The sequence below is a fragment of the Diabrotica virgifera genome, chromosome 2 (assembly GCF_917563875.1).
Source record: "Diabrotica virgifera virgifera chromosome 2, PGI_DIABVI_V3a".
Lineage (NCBI taxonomy): Eukaryota > Metazoa > Arthropoda > Insecta > Coleoptera > Chrysomelidae > Diabrotica > Diabrotica virgifera.
The window spans coordinates 221,793,568-221,814,558 of NC_065444.1; the positions used below are offsets into that span (position 1 = coordinate 221,793,568).

At 32.9% G+C, this 20,991-nt stretch overlaps 1 protein-coding gene across 1 annotated transcript in view; it reads left to right on the top strand.

Annotated features, from left to right (window-relative positions):
- LOC126880389 (ceramide transfer protein) overlaps nt 1–20,991 on the top strand; it is a 179,100-nt gene that overhangs the window by 135,476 nt on the left and 22,633 nt on the right. Inside the window, exons 5-6 of the mRNA XM_050644224.1 lie at nt 9,092–9,262; nt 18,061–18,292. Of these exons, the coding sequence (XP_050500181.1) occupies nt 9,092–9,262; nt 18,061–18,292 (403 nt within the window). The remainder of the gene's footprint in view (nt 1–9,091; nt 9,263–18,060; nt 18,293–20,991) is intronic.

Below are 20,991 nucleotides of genomic sequence, written 5' to 3' on the forward strand. Positions count from 1 at the left end.
CAATTATTGCTCTATAACTCCGAAGATTTTAACTTTACAACAAAAATACCCAAATAAAAATTCACCGTGATTAAATTCTGCATAGAGACGCGTTTTTCCCGATCTGCTCCGACGAAAATTTTCCTCGGAAAATGCGGGTTTTCTCAACAAAATCTTTAATTTTCAAATAAAGTTTTAGATAAGTAATTATCTACCAATAATAAAATAATTTGGTGACTTAAAAGCCTTTTTGGTTTAGATTATAGTTACAGAAGCTGATGAAAATTAAACGAATATTTTAGCAACAATTCAATTGTTAATTAATAATTTACGATCGCAATAATAACCAAAATAATTATGATACACTGATCAAGCTTTGAAATCTTATAAAGATGAGATGTCTATTTAATATTTTGTCGACAAAATATGAATTTTTTATTTTTTTGCATAATCTTTAAATGTTTAAAAAAAATAGTTATAAACAAATTAACGTTTCTCAGAAAGTTTTTATTATATTATAATTTTAAAAAATAGCTAAAATGCGCACTTTAAATATCTTTAAAATGAATGCTTTAAAACTTTTTTGCAACCATTTGTAAAAAAGTTATGAAATAGCAAAATAAACATACGATTACTACTGTGTTTATATATATTTTTTTAATTCTTTCAAAGCGTAGAAGTGAGTTTAAAGTACAAGCTAATTATTTACAAAAAAATATCGATCTCAGTTTAATGGTTATATATTAATTAAATATTATAAATATATTTTTTTGTAATTTACACGCGCGAAAGTAGAGTAACACAGTACTATAGCTAAAATTTTCACTCTGAGCGACGACCAGCCGCGTGATGTACACTTTTAATAAATAATGCATGCTGCGTGTCAGTCGCTTCGAGTGAACATTTTAGCTCCGACTCTGTATCAGGCCTACGTTTGCGCCAAAAATTAGAAAAAAAAGTATTTTTAATTTTTGATTAAAATATAACCATTGCACTAATTTTTGACATTCTTTGTGAGTAATTAGGTTGTACCATAGACTCACTTTTAAGCTTTGAAACAATTAAAACAAATTATAAACAACGGAGATTTCGTATATTTACTTTGCTGCTTCATAACTTTTTTGCAAATGGTTGGAAAATTTTTTTAAAGCATTCATTTTCAAGACCTATGAAATACGCATTTTAAGTGTTTTTTTAAATTAGAATATAATAAACAATTTCTGAGAAATGTTAATTTGTTTATAACAATTTTTTTAAACATTTAAAGATTATGCAAAAAAAAATGAAAAATTTATATTTTGTCGACAAAATATTAAATAGGCATCACACCTTTATAATCTTTCTAAGTTTGATCAATGTCTCATGATTATTTTGGTTGTTATTGCGACTGTAAATTGTTAATTAACAATTGAATTGTTGCTAAAATGTTCGTTTCATTTTTACCGGCTTCTGAATTTATAATCTATAACAAGAAAGCTTTTATTTCACCAAGCTATATAATTATTGATAAATAGTTACTGGCCCAAAAAATTTATTTGAAAATTCGAGATTTTGTTGGGAAAACCCACATTTTCCGAGGAAAATTTTCGTCGGAACAAATCGGGAAAAACATGCCTCTATGCAGAATTAAATTGGGGTGAATTTTTATTTGAGTGTTTTTGGTGTAAAGTTAAAATCTTCGGAGTTATAGAGCAATAATTGAAAAAAATACGATTTGTCGGCGCCATTTTGTTTATAAAAAAAGTAGCACACTATATGCGGACTTTGCATACCTATATTAATAATATATAGGATCTTATAATTCGATTCCAGCAATAAAATTGCTGGTAAATAACCTTTCTTTGTACTTTAATAATTAGACCAGCGTATTATAACTATTTTTTTTCAAAATTTAAAGATTATGCAAAAAAAAGAAAAATTTATATTTTGTCGATAAAATATTAAATAAGCATCTCATCTTTATAATCTTTATAAGTTTGATCAATGTATCATGATTATTTTGGTTATTATTGCGATCGTAATTTGTTAATTAACAATTGAATTGTTGCTAAAATATTCGTTTAATTTTCACCGGCTTCTGGAATTACAATCTATACCAAGAAAGCTTTAATGTCACTAAGTTATTTAATTATTGATTAATAATTACTTACCAAAAACTTTATTTGAAAATTAGAGTTTTTGTTGGGAAAACCCACATTTTCCGAGGAAAATTTTCGTCGGAACAAATCGAGAAAAACACGTCTCTATGCAGAATTTAATTGCGGTGAATTTTTATTAAGGTGTTTTAGTTGTAAAGTTAAAATCTTCGGAGTTATAGAGCAATAATTGAAAAAAATACGATTTTTCGGCGCCATTTTGTTTATTAAAAAGGTAGCACACTATCTGCGGACTTTGCATACCTATATTATTAATATATAGGATCTTATAATTCGATTCCAGCAATAAAATTGCTGGTAAATAACTTTTCCATGAATTTTGCTAATTAGCCCAGAGTAAGTATTGTTTTATCATATATCATAAAGTTTTTCTGGGTGAAATATGAAGGTCCTAAGTGTAGCAGAAATATTTGAAAAACGTAAAATGCGAATACTTGTTTTTTTATGATTTTTTCGCAATTATTGCTATTTTGCAACAAGGGTAACAATTTTAAAAATTTTTAACCAACCTTATGTTGTAGGAAATTTAATTACGCAACTTTTATTTTAGTGCTACTTTTCTCGGAAGTGAATACTTTTAAAGTTATAATCAAAAAACGAAGAAAAAAATGGAATTTTTCCTTCATTTTTTGACATTTTGATTATTTAAACAATGTTCCGGACCTTTTTGAGTGGGAGGATAACTCAATTATTATTATATGGGTTAATTCCAAGCAATTTCTGCACAAAAATAGAGTCACCTCTCAACGTTTTAGGTATAATATTTATAGCATAATCACCGTTACATTATCAGAAAATATTGACACTCATGAGATTGTTCAAAATCTGACGACAGTATCTCTCAGAAATGTTCCGCCCCCCAAAATCATTTTTGTAATCTGATAATAGAATAGTGGATGACGAGGTGCATTTATTAATCAAATAAAACTAACGTTGTAATATACTGAGTGATTAAACACCTACGCATATTTATCAGAATTCATTATTTTTTTACATATCGACTTATCTTGCTATAAACAATAAGTGATAAACTTTTCAGTTTAAGTTTTTGTTGTGGCTGTGTGCATTGTTTGGTGATAAAGCAGCATTCAATTTTCATGAATTTACGGTGTCGGTTAAATTTTAAATTTCGTGTAGCTGATTGAGAAGCCGTTTTTGATTGCTCAAAATTCCTAGAGTGCGTAGGATTCACCGGATGTCCCAACTAAGTGACTTTAGGGGGGTTGAATTGTCGGGTTACGTGAAGCCGGTCTATCGATAAGAGAGAAGGAGTTTCTAGGAGGACCAACAGATCCTTACGCAGTATACTGCAGTGTGAATGAACTTGGAAGGGCTCAAGAAGGCCGAAGACACCGTGCGATGGGTTCTGAAAGGCACAGATGGACCACAGAGCGTCAAAATGGTCGATTAGGCTTCCGATTCTAAGAGACAAATTCCTCTAGCCATGGCAAGGTGGTTTGAAGAGCATGGAAGGATCGTTGGTATGCGTATGGGATATCGCTGAATACTATTTATAGTTTGGCTTTTTTTGCTATCGTATTTCGTATACATTAGGTTAGGTTACCTCTCACAGCTGAACATCGGCGTAACCGTTTTTTGCTCTGATGTAGAAAAATAATTATATGGGACCGGGAATCTAGTGGTCTTTAGTGACGAATCCCGCTTCTGTCTGGGCATGCACGATGGTCGGACCAGAGTGAGAAGGCGACGTGGTGAAAGACGTGACCCACAAAGTGACAGAGCGACACGTTATTCAAACCGTAGGAGTTAAGATATGTGGTAAAGTCGATTTGCTAATCTGAGACACAACTGTCTAATGACGTTGGTAATTTCTTTTTTGGGAAGTTATGTTGCTAGACGTGACTAAAATTACTACATAACCAAACATACCTGCTCAGAGCCAATATTATTAATAATGAACAGACATAAATAACATAAACCTTACGCCAATCAATAATTATTTATTTACACCATTATAATTTATTGATAACAAATGAGAAAATTATTTATTGTACAACATAAAAATATTTTGTAGAAATAAATTCCAAAGAAATTTATAAGTTCAGTATACACTTCCAATATTTCCAATAATTCTTCTTTTTTTTTTTAATGAAAGATTAAGTTGATTTGAGTAGTTAAGTTGAGTAAGTAGTTGAGTTGAGTTTAAGTGAGGTAGGAATTTTTGTGTTGTATGTTTCCTATTCCGAATGTGTCAAAATGAATCTCTGCTGAGAGAATTCAGTATATTATTATGTACTATCGCTTATAGTCTAAGAGCTAGTGAACCCTCCGACTAACGGTCGTCCTGTAAGGCTAGAAATGTTTCTAGTGATAATTCATAGCACACCAAGGCTAAAAACCATGACCTGGCAGGCCTCAGCGGTGCACGTGTATCTACCAGGTGAATCGAAAAGTGCAAATTTAGGGGGTAAAATAAACTTTCTCCTGTAAGGTTTAAATTTAAGTATGTGTTTGAGTAAGTCATTTAGAAGAAATGTGTACAATGACAGGCGATTCTGAAGAGCATAAGATCTTGCCAGGCGAGGGGAAAGATTAGGGGTGTTTCCTAAAATTATTCTTTTTGCATCGAACAAATTTTTTTAGGTTTTTTGAATCATTCCAAACAGAAAACGTCTTTAGTGATTTTTCTCTTAAGTTAATAGTTTTTGTTATATAAGCGATTGAAAATTTTGAAAATTGTGAAATCGGCCATTTTTAACCCTAAATCGGACATTTATCTAAAAATTTCAATGTTGCCAAGGTACGTAGATATTCTTTAAACATTGATTGATGAATTACCGAAGAGTTATTTGCAATAAAATATCGAAAACCCCCTTTGTTTTTTTAATTGCTAATCAAGCGGACGCGTCACTGTAGTATAAGTGAGGACGTTTGAGTTTGCATAAATTCATTATCTCGAGAATGGGCAAATTTCACACGTCCTCATCTGGTCAAAACTATCAATATTAGAAAGACGTCATATCTAGGATACATAATGCGCCATGGGAAATTAGAGCAACTCCAGGTAATATTAGAAGGCAAGGTCGAAGGGGTATAGGAAGAAAGAAAAAATATTGGCTACGAAACGTCAGAGATTGGACCCACACAACAGGAAATGACTTAATTCATCAAGCCCAGAACAGTGAGAAATTTGCCATATTGACCGCCAACCTCAATAGAGAGGGAACTTAGGGGAGGAGGTATATTTCGGCTTATTTTAAATTATTTTTTTAACTGTTAAACTAGACATTAAAGACTCCTTCCCTACGCCGAACAAATAGTGGGAGGATGTCAGTGCGGTTTCCGTCCCAATAAAGCAACAACGGACCAGGACCTCGATTTTTGACCCTTCGCTTCGTTATCAAACGTATTCGCTTCGTATACTAAACAGATACGAACCGAATACGTTCGATAACGAAGCGAAAATCGAGGCCCTGATATTTACAGTGAGGCAGATCCTTGAAAAAACCCTAAAGTTCGGCGTCGACACCCACCACATATTCGTTGACTTCAAAACCGCATACGACTCCGTTAATAGAAATAAACTTCTACTTGCTATGGTAGAATTTCGAATACCGTTTCATCTTGTCCAATTAACTGAACTTACACTCATAGGTGCAGAGAGCATGGTAAAAATCCAAAACTATCTCTCAAGACCCTTCCGTTGCAAAAATGGACTAAGACAGGGTGATGGACTATCGTGTCTCTTATTTAACTTGGCATTAGAAAAAATAATTCGAGAGTCCCAGATTACTACGAATGGTACTATCTTTAAGAGGATGGGTACGTATTTTCGGCTGCAATGCTATTCAAATGGGAATTCATTTTTTTCGAATCCTGAGAAAAGTAATAAGTATTTTTGAAAAATTTAAACTCAGAATGAAAGATTACGTTATTAATGAGGGCCGAAAGTCCCTGAGAACTTCTATAATGTTTATTTTAACAAGTTACAGAAGTGAAAAACTTAGAGAAAATTTAGTGTGATTTTCAATTTCAAATATCTCATTCAAAATAAACTTTTTATTTATTCTAAGGGACTTTCGGCCCTCGGTAATAATTTAGTCTTTCATTCTGCGTTTAAATTTTTTAAAACTATATATTAGTTTTTTCAGAATTCGAAAAAAATGGACACCATGTCCGTGGTAATATTTTTCAAATCTATCTTTGTCTTACAACGCACTCAGTCGAATAGAATATTGTCAGCACATTGTCAGTCAGACATTGACAATCAGTGACAATTTTAAATATTTGACATGGCATCGGGAATATTTTGAGTTGTTGATTAAATAATATTGATATATAGTGTATTTAATAAGTAATTGATTTAAGACGTGAACTTAATAAAAAGTTATTTATTGTGTATTATTTGTGGAAGATCCAAGCAGAGAATACATCAGGATATATATTCTGTGATCCAAGTATTTTGTTGTTAAAGATGTTCAAAATTGTAAGCGTTCCATAGTAACAATATTTTATTAAAAAATCACTTTAACACTTTTCCTCTTTTCTCGATTGAGTATTAGTTATTGTTGTACATATAAATTATTACAATCACTGAATACATAGTTAGTGAAAAAATAATCAGTAGTAATTGCACAAGAGCTCTAAAATTATTGAATTTTTCCCGAGTGTCACTTTGGCAGTTTTAATTTCACGAGCCGAAGCGAGTGAAATTATGTCAAAGGTCACGAGGGCAAAAATTCTATATTAATTTTAGAGTTCGAGTGCAATTTGTTGCGATTATTTCATGAATAAAACTGTTCAAAACCAAAATTTTATTGTAATTTATATATGTAAGTACCAATTAGTGAAATTAAACACACAGTTGTTATAAATATGTATTTGACGGTTGCAAGTCATCACTTTTATAATTTTTAAAACATTTGTCATTAATGTCACTGAATGTATTTTTTCGTAGCAACGAAGGGCATCTGACGTAATATGCTTAACGACGGGAGATTATCAAAAATTATCACCTTAATTTGCATGTCTGTAGCTTTCTATTGGTCAGAATCTCCTATGAATGAAATAATCACATTTATTAACTGAATTAATAATTTGCAATTATACAAATAACAGTTATCCAAGAACATTCAAAAGCCATCTTTTTAAGTTAATGATGACATTTTCAAGCAGAATGACATTCTAGTGATGTTTACATATCCATACAAGTGTGAATTTTATTACACGTAATTTGCCGTGTAAAGACAGAAAAAGTAGGGATAGCCGTAAAATATTTGCGAATTATGTACCCATGGCCTTAACAAATCAGTACAAATTGTCGGATACGCAGATGACATAGACATCATAGGTAGGTCCACAGAATCTCTGACTGAAGCATTTCGGTCGTTAAGAGCATCTGCACAGAGAATGGGGCTAAATATAAATATTCAAAAGACCAAATATTTGTGTTGCACTAGGTTAAGCAACCCGACACCTACAAGAATAAAAATTGACGACCTAGAACTGGGTCGACACCTTCATATACTTAGGCTCGCTGCTAACTAAAGATAACAATGTCAGTGAAGAAATTAAAAGAAGAATAGTGCTCGTCAATAAGTGTTTCTATGGCTTAAGAAGACAGATGGCCTCAAAAATGCATAGAAAAATTAAACTGACTGTATACAAAACACTAATAAGACCAGTGCTAACCTATGGCTCAGAAACTTAATCACTTACACAGAATGACCACGAAATGCTCAAACGTTTTGAGCGAAAAATACTAAGACGAATATATGGAGGCATAAAAGAACAAGGTTTGTGGCGCAGGCGTTACAAGTTTGAGTTGTATAAAAGTTTTGGAGAACATGACGTTGTAAAATTCATTAAGGTAGCACGCCTTAGATGGATAGGTCATGTAATCAGACGAGAGGAAGATGTCATAGTCAGAAAAGTTTTTGACCGAAGAGGGCCGATGGGACAACGAACAAGAGAAAGACCGAGACTTGGGTACCAAGACAACCTAGAAGATGATTTGAAATCTATTGGAATTAGATCATGGAGAAGAGTTGCAAGAGACAGGGGCGAATGGAGGATTGTTCTGAAGAACGCTTTGGCTCATAAAGAGCTGTAACGCCACTGATGATGATGATGAAACTAGACATTTTTCTTGAGAAATACGGATAAGGTAATTACAAAAATGGTAGTTACAAATGGGCCTTACATAAGTATGGAAATTTGAATAATGTAACCAATACATTTGATTATAACTGACTCCTTGTTATTCTCATTTATTGTATTTCGTTTGTTTCTTTGGAAAGGACAAGAAACCTGTTCTCTTGATAGAAATGTTTATATTGTAGTATTATTTGAGCCTCACGTTCTGTTCTTCTTCTTCTTTTGCCATTTAATTCGTCCGATTTTGAACATAGGCTTCCCCCAGTTTCCTCCATTCGCTTCTGTTTAGTGCTTTCTGTGTCCAGTATGTTCCCCCTATCTTTCTAATGTCATCTCCCCATATCATCTGGGGTCGTCCTCTTGCTCTCTTCCCTGTCCATGGTCTCCATTGTTGCATCTTTCTGTTACTATTCTTTTATTTAGAGATTTATCTCTTGGTATTCTCAAGTCTCAGTTTGTTCTGTGATAACTAGATTATTTCTTATCTGTGACTTACTGATTATTCTCTTTGTATAACGCCTATTATCTGCTTTATGGTTTTGTTTTTACCGTAATTTTACATCTTGTTGATTTTCCTCCTATTACTGTCGTAATTGTTGCATTACTGTAATGTTTGTGAAGTTTTATTGTGTTGTATTTATTTAATTAATATGTAAATACATACATGCTTATTTTCTACCATTATTATAATATTGCATCATTATATAACGTATTATTTTTATCGTTGCGTTGCACTTATACAGTATCCAGGTAAAATTGTCCTTGAAAAAATTGTTATATTTTATGTTTTTACTGAACTTCTTTCAATATATTTATAAATGATTTTATTCTATTTTCAGGAGGGGCCTCATAGCGTCCTGGCAGATGATGAATTTTACGATGCGCTAGAATCGGGACTAGATAAAATGGAGGAAGAGCAGGAATTGCGGGACAGATTAAAAACTGGTCCAGTGGTACCTGTAACTCCTCCTCCTACCTCACCAGCCTGTCAACATCGGTTATGGCCACAGGTAGGTAAATTTTTATATTCTTCTTCTTCGTAGCGTTCCGTTTCCATCGAACGTTTCCGAAAATTTGGTTGTTCTGGTTTGATACCATTGCCGTAAGTTCTTTAGCCAAGAATTTCTGTATCTTATTATGTATAATAGGTAAGCTGAATCAGGATTGTCAATCCACAAGTTTCGCAACAAACGCCAATAAATTTACATGTCGAATGCTTCGAGGTTCTTACATACGGCATCTGTAAGTGTCCATGCTTTAAATTCATATATTGTTATAGTGAAGACAGTTCATACATTAGTATAGCACCTGAGACAACGATTTCTTAAGGTTGATATCATGGCTGAATAGGACATTCTTCATTTTGGGAAAGAGGCTTATGCTCGTTTTATTCCGAACCTAATATCTTGATGTATATGTATACCATCGCAGTTTTCATTGGATATTCAGGTCATATACAGTCGAACCCGCTTATTAGAATATCGGTTATAGGAATATCCCTGTTTAAGGAATAGAACCTTGAGTTCCGAAAACGTACTAGCCACGAATAATCGGTTATTAGAATATCCCGGATATAGGAATACTTTTGCTTGGCACGAAGGATATTCCAATAATCGGGTTCGACTGTATTTGTATAGTTGAACGCATTCTATGGGTTTTCAGAACTAACACGTTCCTTTTCCTGCTTAGGGCCAATTTCTCATATCGAGTTCAACTCCAGTTAACCTGAACTTTTAGTGAACGTCAGTTTAAAGTCAAAATCGTTTTTTTCAATTCATGTTCAACCGATGGCAGTTTAAACTTGAACGATGCTTGAACGCTGGAATTCGGCCGTTCAAAGATTTCAGAACCCAGTTCAGACGATTTCATGGATTACGCATGCGTTGTATTAACACGAAACGCTGTCATAATATAAATATAACCTATTTTATTTTATTAAGCCTAACGATAAACGATAACATTATTTTTGTTTTTATTACATTTATTTATAATTATTAAAATTACTATTTGACTATAAATACTTAGATTTAACTTTATTCAAAAACAGCATAAAAAAAGGTCGTACAAAATGGCAATAGTTTTTTACCTTTTGCCATCTATTGGCATTTCTCGAAAGCTGTAGAACGTGCACTCACAATGAGAAACGCATTCCAAACAATACCGAAGTTCACCGGTGAACCCCGTTCAACTGAACCATAGATTAACGCAGGTACTTATCCTTCTTGGTGTTTAATTTAAGCCCCATCTCTCTACTCTTTTAACTCATGCAGTTTAACATTTTTCAAGTCTTCCAGTGTTTTCGCTAGAAGTACAATATCAGCTCCTTCTCATAACGTTACATCCCGGGGTGGGTCTTGGCTGGCTGCACAACTTGCTTCACACATCTCACATCCATACATGAGCACTGATTGATTTAACCATCCTTATTTTTGATGCTCGTCTTAGGCCCTTGGATTTAATAGTGTTGTGGAGGCTATACATCTGTTTGCTGTCTAAATACTCCTTTTTATCTCTTCTGTTTTTCTTTTAAAACGCTTAACTCTTTCAAAGTTATATAGGTATATTGTTATTTGTCTTGTATTCTATCTTGTTTCTTTTGTCTGTTAATGCACATATATTTGGTTTTCTCTTCATTGACTCTTAGTCCAGTTTTTTGCCCCTATCTCTAAGTTGTTGAAAGATTCCTTTACATCGGTCTCAGTGTTGCTAACAATGTCAATGTCATACGCGTAGGCTAATAGTAATTTTGGTCCATTTATTGTCAGTAGTTCTGTTTTAATTTGCGCTGTTCTTACTACTTTCTCCAGGATCATATTAAAGAACAGATCTGTACTCTGGATCTACAGCCAGTTACACATATTTTAACTTACGTCGTCTTGATCTTCAGCTATTAGTACTTATAGTTGGCAACAACAACTGTCAGTAGTGTCTACTCTCTTCCATTGTCAGTCCTATTTATTTTATTGTAGTTGTCTTCTTCGCTTTTTTGTCAGAGTCTGTATACGTAAAGATATCAGGGAATATCTGCAATATTCTTACATGAAGTATTTGGTGATGTTAAATTTATTTTTAAACTTATTTCCTTATTTTATTCTCGTGCCACTATTGTGTTATTGTCCGTATATTGTTTTTCTTTATCTTAATGATAGGAAATGCCTTTTATTATTATTTGATATGAGCACTATCATAGAAGTTAAATAAAAGCAATTAGAGTTATATTTCCTTGTAAACATTTTTAGTGTAAACAAATTATTTATTGTTTTGATAGTTTCGCTCACCCATTTTGTCCGATTATTTGTGTTGTTTCATTTATTGTGCTTAGATACTTGTCTAGAAAAGTTGGTCGAGAACACTTCGTCGACGGAAAATTAGTCGACAACATTTGGTCGACAAACAGTTGGTCGAATGCACAATTCAAGGACGTTATCCATTTATTGTACGCAAGAGAGATACATTTAGGAATAATTAAAACGATCGAAAATATCTACCAGAACAACACAATAAAAGTAAAAGTAGATGAAGAACTAACTGACACAATTGAAGCTGGCAATGGTATAAGACAGGGAGACTCCCTGAGTCCTCTATTGTTCAACCTGATCATGGATGAAAAATAAAAAAAGTAAGAACAAAAAAAAAGATACCAAATGGGAGAAGAACAACTTAAAATAATCTGCTATGCAGACGAAGCAATACTAATACAATATCTCAAAGTGAAGATGATTTACAACGTATGCTGCACCAATTTAATATAACCGCTAGAAAATTTAACATGTTAATTTTTTCAAAAAAGACTAAATGCATGGTTATAACAGCAAATCTAATAAGATCTAATTAAAGCTGGAGGGTCAGATAATAGAACAAGTCATGGAGTTTAGATATCTAGGCATCACACGATCTAGCTACGGAAAGCTCGAAACAGAAGTGGAAGGTCAGGTGAATAAAACAAACAGAGCCGCAGGTTGCCTGAATGAAACAATATGGAGAAACAAAAATATCGTAAAAGAAGTGAAAGGCAGAATTTACAAAACTGTCCTCAGACCAAGAATCACATACGCGGCAGAAACATGACCTGATACAGAAAGGACAAAAGTATGCTAGAAACAGCAGAGATGAAAACACTTCGAAAAATCGATGGTAAGACACTATGGAATAGACCTAGAGGTGCAGATATACGACGGAGATGCAAGATAGACAACATTAATAACTGACTGAATTGTCATAAGTCGAATGACAAAAAATAGAGTAGTGACGGCGAGAGACGGTTCCCCAAGAGGAAGACGTTCAGTGGGAAGACCACGAAAACGATGGAATGACAACTTACTGGAGGCACATTGAAAAACAGACAGACTAATGTCTACACAAAACGAAGAAGTAGAAGCATATAAGTTGCAATAATTCCAGCATAGGGATTACGAACACTCGATACAAATCGTATCCGCCATGTTTTCCCGTAAGGCGCTATGGTAAAACATGGCGAATACGATTCGTATCGAGTGTTCGTAATCCCACCTCTGTTCATATCATGAGAAATGAGGGTTGTTCTTTGGCCAGAAATAAACATTTCGATTTCGTGATCTGCGGTAAATCGCACTCATCGGTAAACAGAACATTTTGTTTGTCACATGCTCTTGAAAAGCGTTGAAGCAGTAATTGACACGCTTCAATTGTATTCTCACTTATGGCCACCATCACGTTCACGTTTTAATCGCAACTATTGTTGTCTGTCTGCGTGACCAAACATGTGCCCTTGACGATGCGCATGCGCCGGAACGCCAATAAACATTGGCGCTGTTTTGACATATTATTATTAGTTTAAAGGGTCTTTCCGGCCACCCTATTGAGACCGTGCAAGTTCGGAAAAGCGACACCTGGTTTCATAGCTCGGCAAACATTTTTAGCACTTTTAATTATATTGGCCAATTAGGTATATTAGTCCTGGTTGCTGGATAATTGTCAAAGCCATAGCCCAAAAAAATTATAAGAGAAAGTAAGACTGATATTTTGTTATTAAAAGGTAAACGTTGTACTACAAGCAAAATACCATTAATTAAATTCACTTTAATAATTGCATATCATATCAATATTGTGGAGCAACATATAATTTTTACAATTTATAACACATCATTTACGAAATCCCATTTTCTTCAATGACTGTAGGTATGAAATATACGTCAATTTGACAATTTCAATTAACAATATGAATTATTTAAGAAATATATGTTAAGAAAGTTGCAAGATTTGTCCGCTATAGGGCTTTTCATCGATTGTCATTTGTTTCGAGCTTCTGTCATGTGTTGTATAATCTGTGTATAATATTAATATACACGGATTATATGACATATATCAGGAGCTCGAAACAAATGACTGTGAATGAAAAGCCCTATACGCACACGATCGCTTCTCGTATCCCCTCCAAGTACTTGCACACAGCGAATATTGGAGTCAGACAAATTTTAAGCTTACCCACCCTATATAAGTAGGTGAGACAATTTTTTTCCTCGTTTCATAAAGATATAAATTGTCGGTCAAAATAAAAATTACCATAGTCTGTGGTTATAATTTTTTTTTCTCGTATAAATAAAATTCACGACTTTTTGATACTTGAGAGGAGGACCTGCGATAACGAGACTGCAAGGGATGCAATGCAAGCGGGCGCCCCTGTTTGGGAGCGCCAAAATGAGCTTTTTTTCTGCTGGTGTACAAAATGCTAAAATAGAAAAATTAATTTTTTAAATATGGTTTCAATTCCAGTCATAATACGCTAATCTATGCTTGTTATTTTTACATCCCACACACGAAAAATATTGAAAAATATACAACGTAAACAATAACTCCTACTGTGTAATAATAGAATTATTTATTTGTAAATTTATTATTTATGTTTCAAAAAGCAAACAACTTGGTGGTTGCAAAACAATTAAGTGATGTGGATGCAGAAACGGAATTGAAATATAGTGAAAAAATAAACGTTAAGTTGATTAAGAATAACCAGATAAACAACCAAAAACACCCGAAGATAGATTTAAAATTATTGTTTTTTATATCCGTTCATTTTCAAAATTACATTTAATTAAAACATATTTAAAAACAATTATGACACAGAAAAAACTAGATAGTCTAGCATTAATTTTAATAGAAAATGATATGTGTAATTAATTATAATTAATATAAAAATAGATATTATTAATATTATTAATAATTTTTTAAAAGCTATAAGGAGAATATTTTTTTAAACTATTTACATCATCGTTAAATTTTGTATGATTGCCAAAAGATGAAATACATAATTATAATTACAGTAGAACGTCGATAATCCGGACGTCAAAAATCCGGACCGTCAATAATCCGGATTTGTATGTAGCAAAAATATCTGTTTCTTTTAAAATAAACTAAGAACTTCGCTGCGAAAAACGAAGCTCCACCGCAGTTCAAAAATATTTTACACATTTTTTTAAAAGCCCAAATAGTGTCTGATGTTTTTACTGTACACATGGTGCTATTATAAAGTAATTACAATACAGTGTTTAAACATAAAAAAATGTTTTGATTAATTTCAACTCTAGACACCTTACTGTACAAGAGAAAACATAAAATTTTAAAACGTTTGTTGTACTTTAATGTGTATACTAGCCTGTTTTGAGGTAATTTCGATAATCCGGATAATTTGATAATCCGGATGGGGTCCGATCCCAATTAATCCGGATTATTGACGTTCTACTGTACATTTAAAAATCACAAGAGCGCCTATGCTAGTTTTGTAGGTAGGCACTTTATACCATAGCATCGGGACGCATATACAGGGCGTAACAAAAATACATGTCATAAATTAAACCACATATTCTGGGACCAAAAATAGTTCGAACGAACCTAACTTACCTTAGTACAAATATGCACACAAAAGAAGTTACAAAGTGAAAATCGATTTTTTTGAATATATCGAAAACTATTAGAGGTTTTTTGTTGAAAATGGACATGTAGCATTCTTATGGAAAGAACATCTTAAAGAAAAATTATAGTGAAATTTGTGCACCCCATAAAAATTTTATGGGGGTTTTGTTCCCTTAAACCCCCCAAACTTTTGTGTCCGTTCCAAATAAATTATTATTGTGGTGCCATTAGTTAAATTCAATATTTTTAAAACTTTTTTGCCTCTTAGTATTTTTTCGATAAGGCAGTTTTTATCGTGTTGCGGCTTCTTTTTTAATATGTTTACATAAAAATTTTATGAGAGTTTTGCTCCTTTAAACCCCCCAAATGTTTATGAACGTTCCAATTAAACTATTACTCCGGTACTATTAGTTAAACACAGTGTTTTTAAAACTTTTTTGCCTCTTTGTATTTTTTTTGATAAAGCATCTTTTATCGAGATGTGGCTTCTTTTTTAATATGGTTCAAAATATACTTAAAAATGTAAATCATAAATAAATTTTATATTACATATTATGTATGTACCAAGTCTCCATAACCGTACTTTACCATATACAAATATGTGGTGGATTTGACAAATATTCACATATCTCGATAAAAACTGACTTTTGAAAAAAGTACTAAGAGACAAAAAAGTTTTTAAAAACTTGTGCTTAACTAATGGCTTTACAATAATAATTAAATTGGAACGTACACAAAAGTTTGGGGGGTTGAAAGGAACCAAACCCCCATAAAATTTTTATGGGGTGTCCAAATTTCATTATAATTTTTTCTTAAAATACTACTGCCATAAGAATACCACATGTCGATTTTCAATAAAAAATATCTAATAGTTTTCGATATATTGGAAAAAATCGATTTTCAATTTGTAACTTCATAGGGCTGTAACTTTTTTTCCGTGCACATTTGTACTAAGGTAAGTTAGGTTCAATCGAACTATTTTTGGTCCCAGAATATGCGATTAAATTTATGACCTGTATTTTTGTTACACCCTGTATATTTACAGATGTTAGCTTAGCGTGTGTTGGCATCAGGACAGGCTGTTGAAATCTGTGAGGTTTTGGAAAAACAGTACATTTGCAAATGCTAACAATACTAACAGATTTGGACATCAAAGTGTTGAAATAAGCGAGCTTTTGTAGTGGCTATACATGTACAGATGCTAACGGCTATTGACACTGATTTTAAATAGCTACTTCTGTGGAAAAATATGTTAAGTGATTTAGGTATTAATAAACAATTAAACATTGTTGGGATATTAAAAAAATATATATTAAGACAAAAGAACAACATAAAAAAATAATATTAGGTTAAAGTGCAGAACTGTGCCTTTTTGCATTAGGTTGGTTTTGTGTGATATTTCTCATCAGGTTTATAGTTCTTTTTTCCTTTTGCTGCCTCACTTTTGGACGGACGTCCAGTTTGAATTCTGTGAGATCCGCAAGACAATTTTTCACGATGTTTTCTTGTGGTGACAGTAGTTGGTTGAACATTAATTTTTCTGGATTTGAATAGGATTTTTCTGGACTTATTGACTGAATTGCAAAAATCAAAAAAATCTGATGGATTGTAGATTTGCTTTAGCTTATTGTTAAATATCCCTAGCATTTTCTTCATGTGATTGCCTTGATTGGAAGAAATTATGTTCCTCATGTTTTCTATGTTTTTCTCGAAATTATTCATTTCTTCTTTACAACCTTCGTTATCAGAAAGATCTTTTGGCAAATTTTTAACAGAAAAATTCATGTTTGTATCAAAGAAACTTTTATTGGATGTGATTGGCTGCTCATATGTATTTATATTGTTATCTGTGTTACTTAAATCGGTTATGGTTTTAAAAAGGGACTCTTCAATGTCTTGTCCTTCTGTCAATAGAGATACACTGACTGCATTCAGTGCAGTCAAATGGAATTCGTCAAAATAAATTAGTGGATAAGAAGTAATCTTAATTTTGAATTGCTTTAATAATAACAAAATTGAGTAACAATGATAAAAGTCTACATATTTTATCTGGCTTATTGATTTTTATACCCATTTATGTAAACTGTAGGTACATATATGTCTCCGCAATATCTTTTGGCAAACCAGCAACGGCCGCATTTAAAATCAGTGTCAATAGCCGTTAGCATCTGTGCATGTATAGCCACTACAAAACTCGCTGATTTCAACACTGTGCTGTCCAAATCTGTTAGTATTTGCAAATCTAGTATTTCTCCAAAACCTTACAGATTCCAACACCCTCGTGCTAGCACACGCTAGCATCTGTAAATATTCAGCCGGGACTGCTCGAGAGACAAAGCTGACAAACGCCTACTGTCACTAAGCTTAAAATTTGTCCGACTCCACGCAAATAATAACTACAGGAAGTTTCTTCAGTGTGGTGATAAAAAAATTCTTCTGCTTATTGTATAAAATTGTAATAAAGTTTAATTTTCTCTCTTTTTGTATGAATCATTATTTTTGTTATAAAACTAATAAAAAAGGATATAATTCAATAATTATGCTTCCACCCTTCCACCATATCTCCATTAATTCGGAAAATATAAATCACACGAAAAAATTTGAACTAAAGAAATTGTAGGAAATCACATTTGCAATAATTTCAGTTCGTGCCATTTGTGTGGAAAAATTGAAATTGGCGGAGATATTGAGCAAAAAGTTTCTCCTTTAAATTCAAGATGGAGGCACAAAGACAAAAATAACGTAAAAATTAAATATAGTCAAGAAGTCAGGCGAATCAAAAATTTCATAGCTATGTAAAAATATAACATAATACTTATATAAAAAGTCTTTTATAAATATTTGTAATTTTTCGTATTGATATTTGACTTTTTATACTCACCGTATATTAATGTATAAAAATTATTTATTTTTAATGCAGATTGAAAATGTTGTGAAGTCCCAAGTGAATATGGCTAAAATGGGAATAGGAGAATGCGGTGCTGGGTGGCAACTCTTCGCAGAAGATGGTGAAATGAAAATGTACAGAAGAGAAGAAGAAGTAGACGGCATGGTATGTGATCCACTTAAGGCTGTTCATGTAGTTAAAGGAATTTCTGGTCATGAAGTTTGTCACTATTTCTTTAATCCTCAATACAGATATGATTGGGAATGTAAGTATCTATGATAATTTGTTTGGTAGAATTTGTGTTAAGAACCATCAAGTTATATGTACATACTTTAAATACTGTTTGTAAGTTAAGATTTTTGTATGAAAAGCCCAGGAATCTGCTCATTAGGGATTTCATTAGGGACTTGATCTACTATTCACCGTTGTGGTACTCCTTGCAAAATTCGGCATAAAGATGTTGTCGATAACCGATCGGTTCTTGACTGAAGGTTGCCACCTTGTAATAGAAGCACAAAATGTTTTCGTTCATCGACATAGTCCATTTTATACGCTTCCTAGGTTGTCCCGCTTGAGTGAGCGGCGGCTGATGTATAGCGAGTGGAACTCTTGTTTTTTTACTCACTTTTGGTTGTTTTGCTGTTGGGCTGTAGCTGATTGTATCGCAGGGGCCCACCTCCCGCAGTCCCGCTTGCTGTCACGTCCAGCGCCGGCTCCAGACGTGCCCTGACGATCACCAGGCAAGGACCCTAAACATACAACCAAACTTATATGAATCACTATACACTGTGTGTCAGCCAAATGAAATAAATTCAATAGTTCAAATACTAATTGTTTTTTTGAAAAATGCTTAAGCCTGTCGATTAGTATTTCAAATGGAAATTTTGTTCATACAATAATAACGTATACAGGGTGTCCCAATTTAGAGATATGACGTCATCATTGATTTTCTTAAATGGCAACACTATCATTTTGATAGCTATTTTGATAGGGTGTGTAAAGTTATACATAACAGCTAAATATCAAATTTTTATTCCTCACCATTTACAAGATAATAAAAAATAACAAAGTCATGTCTGTAATTTGGAATAAATTCAATAGTTCAAATACTAATTGTTTTTTTTTTGAAAAATGATTAGATCTGTCGATTAGTATTTCAAATGGACATTTTTTTCATACAATAATAATGTATACAGGGTGTTCCAATTTAGAGATATAACGGCACCATTGGATTTTTTTAAATGGCAACACTGTCATTTTGATAGGGTGTGTAAAGCTATACATAACTACAAAATATCAAATTTTTATTCCTTACCATGTACAAGATAATAAAAAATAACATTAAATCTCTAAATTGGGACACCTTGTATACATTATTATTGTATGTAAAAAATTTCGATTTAAAATACTAATCGACAGGTCTGAGCATTTTTCAAAAAAAAACAATTATTATTATCTTGTAAATGTTAGAAAATAAAAATTTGATATTTTCCAGTTATGTATAGATTTACACGCTCTATCTAAATAGCCATTAAAATAACAGTGTTGCCATTTAAGAAAATTAACGATGACGTCATATCTCTAAATTGGGACACCCTGTATACATTATTATTGTATGTAAAAAATTTAGATTTAAAGTACTAATCGACAGATCTGAGCATTTTTCAAAAAAAACAATTAGTATTTGAACTATTGAATTTATTCTATTTGGCTGACACACGCTGTATATTTCAAACCAATATTTATTTATTTTGAAAAAACTGTTGTTGTGAAGAATAAAGGTTTTATTGAAGATAAACAAACCAATAACACAATCAGATAACACGTCTCGGTGCATTATAGATTTACTTGCTTTAGTTGTAAAATGAACGAACATAAATAAACTAACTTTTGTTTTCAAAAATGAAAATATACCTTATGTGGGGTTAACAGTTGCGCGTAGGGGAAAATTATTGGTCTTGTAGAGCAAGAAATGTCCCAGAGGGACATAGTTGCACTTGCAGGCGTGACACGTGGCGTTGTGTCAAAAACCTATGCTAGGTATCAGTAATTAGGAAGGCTTAAGAATAGAACAAGACAAAGTCACCAAAAAGTAATAACGGCTCGCCACGATCGTTTAATTGTGTAAGTAGCTAGAAGATGCCCAACAATTTCTCACGATTCTCACTCGCAGCTCCCAAGACAGCTTATGGAAGCTATATGTGTAAGTCTTTAGGTTGAAAAGATAAGAAAAAGACTTCGTGCCCAAGAACTATACAGCCGGAAACAGTTACGGGTTCTTAAGTTCTTCAGGTAGTACAATATTGATCGTCTAAATTGGAACATTAGTTCAGAGAAATAAGGAAAAAAATATCCTGTTGGTGACACAACCCGCTCCAGGCCGAAACCAAATTTTTTGAGTAGTGTGGCATCTATAATAATAACCTATATGTTTCCTGCAACCGATTTTGATGATATACATAGTTATGAACAAATTTTTTTTTTTTATTTGCTAAGTGCTACAATCTGGTCTTTGACCAATGAGTAACTTTTTATCTATCCTATCTTACTAACTACTTAATATCTAAGAGTCACCCTTTGATGTCTTCTTAGTTGTCTTTATTATTACTGGCGCATTTTTTGATTGTGCACTATCACACAAAGCGCTGCTTTTCACTTTATCACGCACTACACCAACACGTTGCTTGCACACTAGTCGCGCAATGCTCCGCTATTAGCTTTGTCGCACACTACACCAACTCGTGAGGTTTGGTCCTCTTCAGCCTTCTTTTCTGGTTTGAGTTGTCCAGGAGCTGGATGGCCTCAATATTTTCGTGGAGAAGAAGTCTTTTTTTCATGACTTTCTGCGTGTTTTCGGATTTCTTTGTCGACGGGCTCCATTCGTAGATCCTTGTGGATATCGTCATTACGGATGTACCAGGATGATGAACAAATGAAGATCAAAAAACGATAAATTTTCGCTTT